The sequence below is a fragment of the Sinocyclocheilus grahami genome, unplaced genomic scaffold (genome assembly GCF_001515645.1).
Source record: "Sinocyclocheilus grahami isolate Dianchi unplaced genomic scaffold, SAMN03320097.WGS_v1.1 scaffold1347.1, whole genome shotgun sequence".
Lineage (NCBI taxonomy): Eukaryota > Metazoa > Chordata > Actinopteri > Cypriniformes > Cyprinidae > Sinocyclocheilus > Sinocyclocheilus grahami.
Window position 1 is genome coordinate 64,263 of NW_015506526.1, and position 6,259 is coordinate 70,521.

The window sequence follows — 6,259 nt, forward strand, 5'->3', positions numbered from 1 at the left end:
TGGTAATATTCGTATCATGGTGCTATTTAATATCGCTAAGGGGTTACTAAATTGGAAGCAGGGAGGATGATGCAAAAGACATTACAACTGCATTGGAACAACATTTGTTTTGGTAGCCGGTGTATAATCAGTCTAAACTGCTCTACAGAGTGCTCAATTGTTTGTGACCCTGCTTTTAAGCGATTAAGCTCATATGACTACACAGCAAAATTTTTGATGATGAATTGACTGGTCCTTGGTAACAATGTAAATATTAGACTAAGCCCTCACAAATGGCAAACGGTCTGTATGAAGTTCAGCATCATACTAAAATGGTGTATTTTTCTCACAAACACTTTTATATGCCACGTAAAGATTTGTGTTCACCGTGGCATAAAATGCATGTAGGGCATTGTTACAGATAACCAAACTCATTTCGGAATCAAAACAACACACTTTCAACAAATGAAAAAAGGCTGAATCTCACAAATAGAATTCTAACAAAGTATTAAAGCTTTCATGTTTACTTTATACTGAAGGTTTAGTCACTTTATTGTGTATAAAACCACCAGCGGGAACAGTGGATCTTTTTAGGGTGCCGTTTACATCATCTTATATATACACACCCACACTGTTCACATAATCCACTAGGAAGAGGAAAGGAGGAGCACAGCACTGAATTGTTAATATGTGCAGTCTCAATGACAGTCTCTGTATAAACTAAATTTAAATGGACTACTGATACACATTTTAATTCTGCTGGTTACTCAAGACAAATAAAATTAGTAAATATATCAGAGGGAGAGCAAAAAATAAAATAAAATAAAAATAAGAGCAACCGTGTACTGCTAATTTGAGATAGTAGATTGCAGACAGGTTAGTACCTGTCAGATTAAACATTAAATGCCAGTCAACAAAGGTGAAAGTAATGGAGATGGGACATTTTAAGTAAAACCTTTCACAGCAATTTCAGCCTCAAATAGCATTAACATTTAATTCCCAATACTGAATATGTAATTTTGGAAGAATGTTTGCTGACATTGGTTTTGAACAGCACTGATTTGCTTAAAAATCTGACTGCATTAGGAAATAATTCATCAGGAGAGAACCTGTTACTGAACTCCTCCGTTATAATAAATGGCATGGTGATGTGTCTCTTAACTTCAGCATGTGAGTTTACTGCATGCCTTACATCACAGCACACTTCTTCTCCTCTGATGGGGCGTTTCCATCAACTTTTTCCATTTCCAGAATAATCCTCTTGAAAACTTCTACAGCTGTCTGTAAAATGAATGTTCTTTTACAAAGAAGAACATATACACAAATGTCCATACTATACAGAAAAGGAAAATGTGTATTGCAGAAATGTGTCTATTACATGTTTTGTAAACAACTGTAAAGTAAGCAAAAGTTCCTTATTTATAAGAAAGAAAGAAAAAAGTAAAAACAGTTACCTGATTTTCCTTTGCAGATGACTCCATAAAAGCAGCACCCCAAGAATCAGCTAGCTTCTTGCCCTCTTCTGGTTTAATCACTCTAGAGAGAGAGAATACTGTGCCTTCCAACTTTTTGGACAATTTTATGGTCTGAAATGTATTTAACTCATTGTTGATTGATGAATGTTAAGGAGTTAATTAGATTGCAAAGGCCAAATTAAATTTGCTAAATTAATTGTGATTTTTAGTATATGCAAGCATGTTTACCACAGAAAATACTTAGGTCTACTAAATATTGAAATTTGTTTTAAAACTGTCAAGAGCATTGACGTTAAATGTTGTCCAAGTTAGACAAACACCAATTGAACTATAACTTGTTTGAAGAACCTTTAAAAACTAATTCAAAATGACTGATAAACAATATGGCCTAGGTAAAATTGGTATCCATCTAATACGTCCTATGGCAAAAATGTAAAAGGCTTTATTATAGCGCCACTTGTCAGACTGATGCATGCATGTATGCCTGAGTTGTAGGGGGATTTGGGACAATTCTACCACGTTTGGAGTCTATGTGATGTACTGTTTCTAAGAACTGTTCCCTAAATAAGTAAAAAGTAATATTAAACAGATAATTATAAAAAAAATACAACAACACCATCACCACCAACAACATATATAATACGGTTTAAGTGCTTGGTCCCTAAAAATATGCAAAAGGGGAATATATAGTATATGCTTACCTTTCCATGTGAAGGTCTTTTTTGTTTCCAACTAGAACAGTAGGTACCCTGGGTAAATATGCAATATTATGGCTTCATGTTTTATGACCTTGTAATATTTTAGACCATATGTTCACAAGTTTAAACCACACTTACTGTATCTTTCCAACCATATCAAGAAGCTTGTCGTGTAGAACCTGCACAACTTCAAAACTGAAAACAGAGCGGATTGTTTACATTTGATTGCTTTCTGAAAAGCATTCAGATCAGCATTTAAGCCCTTACACTCAGAAGAAAAATAACCCATATCAGAATATGAGATTAAAAAATGTCCTTCTCAGCCAATATAGTGTCACTAGTGTTATAGTATATGCAATGGGTTTGACAAATAACAAATATTAGAAAAAAAATAAATGCAGTGTTTCGCTGGGCAAATTGAAACCTGTCTAGAACTAGCCCTGTGTTCCCACACTTATGTAATAGAAAAGGTAATATACAGTATCTCACAGAAGGGAGTACACCCTTCACATTTTTGTAAATATTTTATTATATCTTTTCATGTGACAACACTGAAGAAATGTAAAGTAGTGAGTGTTCAGCTTGTATAACAGTGTAAATTAGCTGTCCCCTCAAAATAACTCAACACACAGCCATTAATGTCTAAACCATTGGCCACAAAAGTGAGTACACCCCTAAGTGAAAATGCCTAAATTGGGCCCAATTAGCCATTTTCTCTCCCCGGTGTCATGTGGGGAGCAGGTGTGTTAAATTTGGTGTTATCGCTCTCACTCTCTCATACTAGTCACTGGAAGTTCAACATGGCACCTACTTCATGGCAAAGAACTCTCTGAAGATCTGAAAAAAAGAATCGTTGCTCTACATAAAGATGGCATAGGCTATAAGAAGATTGCCAAGACCCTGAAACTGCTCAGGATCATATCCAGAGGTTGTGTTTGGGAAATAGACGTATGAGTGCTGCCAGCATTGCTGCAGAGGTTGAAGGGGTGGGGGGGTCAGCCTGTCAGTGCTCAGACCATACACCGCACACTGCATCAAATTGGTCTGCATGGCTGTCGTTCAAGAAGGGTTGTTTAAGTGACTACATAACCAGTCCAAAAACAAATATGATGCATCACATTGTTTGTGTAAGCAGCACTTCTGCGTTATGCTATTCACAGATACCGGGAGTCATTCCTGTATACCAGCAGGTCTGCCGATAAACTGTCGGTACTCTCTTCTGTATACTTGCTCAAGAGAAACTGAAACTGAACATGCAAACTCAACCTCTCTCACACAATTTAACATATTAGAACCTACAGAGTAATGGAATGAAATGTTATTACACTGGTCAGTAAGACAGCCCAGAACACTGGTCAGTAAACTGCACCAGAACCATTATGGTGGGAAAGGGGCTTGACAGAGCCAGTGCTCATGGTTTCAGCATTCTATTGAAATTTTTGGCTGATGTATTTATATCTATAGTAAGCTATAGTATAGTATTTATAGCAAGCCAAATCATGTGGCAGCTGTAGTAGTTGCAACAAAAACTGGAAATGTTTAATAATTAGCTGCCTTGTCGTTGTGCACATGGGCTGACATAACTTTATATTGGTAAACTGGAGTGCAATAAATCACTCGCAGAGTGGATCACAGTCCATATCCACACTGGAGTAAGTGCAATTAAAAGTACTATAAGCTATTTTTATGAAGTAGTATTCAAAAAATGATCCTATTCTCTATAGAACTAATTGAAATAACTGTACTAAGATAGGCAGTTTATATACAAGAAGCTGAGACTATGATTGATCTGGAATGGTTTTCATAAATTTGGAGGGTGAAAATTAGTTACGACTTTATGTCTATCAACAAAGGCTTACATGTCTATCAACAATGGCACTAAAAGTAGCTCCAGTGTGGCTGTCAATTTAAGAAATTACCAAAGATGATGGAAACAAACAAAAAAACAGGTCAGAAAATACCAATGTTTTAAAGTTTGAAACAGTATGAAGATAACAAGCAGTCGTAGTACACATGCATCACACTTGTCCATTCAAGCTTGTGGTCAATGGCGTATACTCAAAAATGATAGAACTTTGTGTGTGATGCAAGAGCAGGCAGAAAAACTAATCCTAACCCAGGTACAAGTCAGAATACTTAAGAAAAAAAGATGCACACAAAAAACAGCAAGGTGCATATGAGTCCAAGAATTAGAAAAAAGAAAAGAAAAAAGGAGAGATTACACAAGCATGCAAGTTTGTTTTATTTGCATTATTAACCTAAAGAAAATCAAAACAGCCCAAACATTTAAACAGTCCAGTTGTATGGCTAAAGGAAGAAAGCAAAAACAACAACAAAATGATAATAACAGTGCAAGTAAAAAAAAAAAAAACCCTGACCTTTTCATTGAAGTGACAGAATACACCAGAACGTAACCATGAATATCCATAGAATGAGACTGGGGGAAAATGGAATACTCATCCTAAACAAAAAGGGGGAGGGGGACAACCGGTATGAAAAATGATGAAAAAAATAATAATAATAATCATTTTTACAGAAAGGTGGGGTGGGCGTGTTCTTACCTGTCCAGCAGTGTCGACTAACTGGAGATTGAAATCCTGGCCATTCACTGACACCATTTTATTAAAAGCTTAAAGGCAAACAGAAATTGAATTGGGGATATCAGAACCTTCAAAGGTAGTTTTGGAGCAACAATGTTTTAATACAATTTCCACTATGGCTGTTGAGATCACAGCACACAAGCAGAAATTGAAAACTGAATTAAGAATTCAGAACAACAGAATTCAGAAATGTATACATATGAAATTTTGTTTTCCAAGTTTCCCGTTTAGTTAACCTGACAGGTGTCACTATATAGTAGTCATTACTGATCACTAAAAATATGTTGGCAACACTAATAACACAATTTGAATTACTTCTTAACAAACAACATTACACTTAGCATATAAGTGGTTCATTACCATTCGGCCTACATGTATTTTCCCATTATGGCATTTTAGAATCATGCAGGCTAAGAATGCTAGTAAAACAGCTTATCAATAAAGTATTCCAGTACTCACTGTTTTCAATAGTAGGGTCATAGGAATCTACAAATTGTCCTTCTACAAACTGTATCGTGAGGGAGGATTTTCCTGTTGTAAAATAATTCAAAATGATTATCAAAGCAGTGTTTAACAATAATTAGTAACAAAAATGTGCCATCTATTATAAGGGTGTTGTTGAATGTACAATGATAATCAAACAATTATTTTATAATAATGGGAAAAAAAGGATAACTAAAGTAGCAGAAAGGTGTTGAGAAAGCTGCTGACTGATCAAGACACACATGTATATGCAGGTTAAGAACATGCCACTAACACAACGCATATGTGTAATACGCTTTGTGATTCATTTTTTTGCTCTTTTTTTATTACTTTTGTAACTTCTGTCCAATTTGTAAAGGTTTCTGAGTCACTCATGTCATTTTCATGGGTACGTTAGGCCTGATACACAGCATAATGCACTGTAAAATTACACATTTTGAAACTTTGTATTACAATTTTTATGATTCCATTAAGCTGACATACAGTATGGAATAATAGAGAATAAGCTGCCGTTTCCTTGTTCTAGAAACTTTTCAGAAGGATTTTTTATTTTAATGAATACAACTAATATTACATTATTGTTTCTCACATTACCAAAATATGTACATCTACAATCTAGTTGAATGATAGCTGATAACAGTAGAAATATAGCTTGCAATCTGTAAACCTGCAGACCTAAAGGCACCAGTCAGCAAACAATCCCACAAGATCTGCCACTTCAGAAGGCAATACATCAAATATGCAAGGATTTCAAAGGTCCACCAGGTGTGCAAGATAAAGTTATACAGAGGTTTACATTCATCCACAAACATACACTTCCCTAATTAAAGAAGAAAAAAACATTTTAACTGAACTAGGCCAACTTATATATATATATATATATATGGTGGTTCCATCAATATAGATTTACACTGTATTGTTGCAACTTAAAATTTATTTTTGAGATACTGATTTCTTAAAAGGTATAGTAAGAATCTATAATTCTATAAAAACAAAAGTTTTTATATATATATATATATATATA

The 6,259-nt window shown here is 34.8% G+C and overlaps 1 protein-coding gene across 1 annotated transcript in view; it reads right to left on the reverse strand.

Annotated features, from left to right (window-relative positions):
- Window positions 1–1,144: 1,144 nt before the first annotated feature.
- Window positions 1,145–6,259, reverse strand: part of LOC107569465 (GTP-binding protein Rheb-like) — a 6,571-nt gene continuing 1,456 nt past the window's right edge. The window contains exons 2-8 of the mRNA XM_016255566.1: window positions 5,212–5,283; window positions 4,714–4,781; window positions 4,531–4,613; window positions 2,291–2,347; window positions 2,156–2,203; window positions 1,434–1,515; window positions 1,145–1,260 (exon numbers count right to left, since the gene is read on the reverse strand). Coding sequence (XP_016111052.1) covers window positions 1,168–1,260; window positions 1,434–1,515; window positions 2,156–2,203; window positions 2,291–2,347; window positions 4,531–4,613; window positions 4,714–4,781; window positions 5,212–5,283 — 503 coding nt within the window. The 3' untranslated portion in view covers window positions 1,145–1,167. The remainder of the gene's footprint in view (window positions 1,261–1,433; window positions 1,516–2,155; window positions 2,204–2,290; window positions 2,348–4,530; window positions 4,614–4,713; window positions 4,782–5,211; window positions 5,284–6,259) is intronic.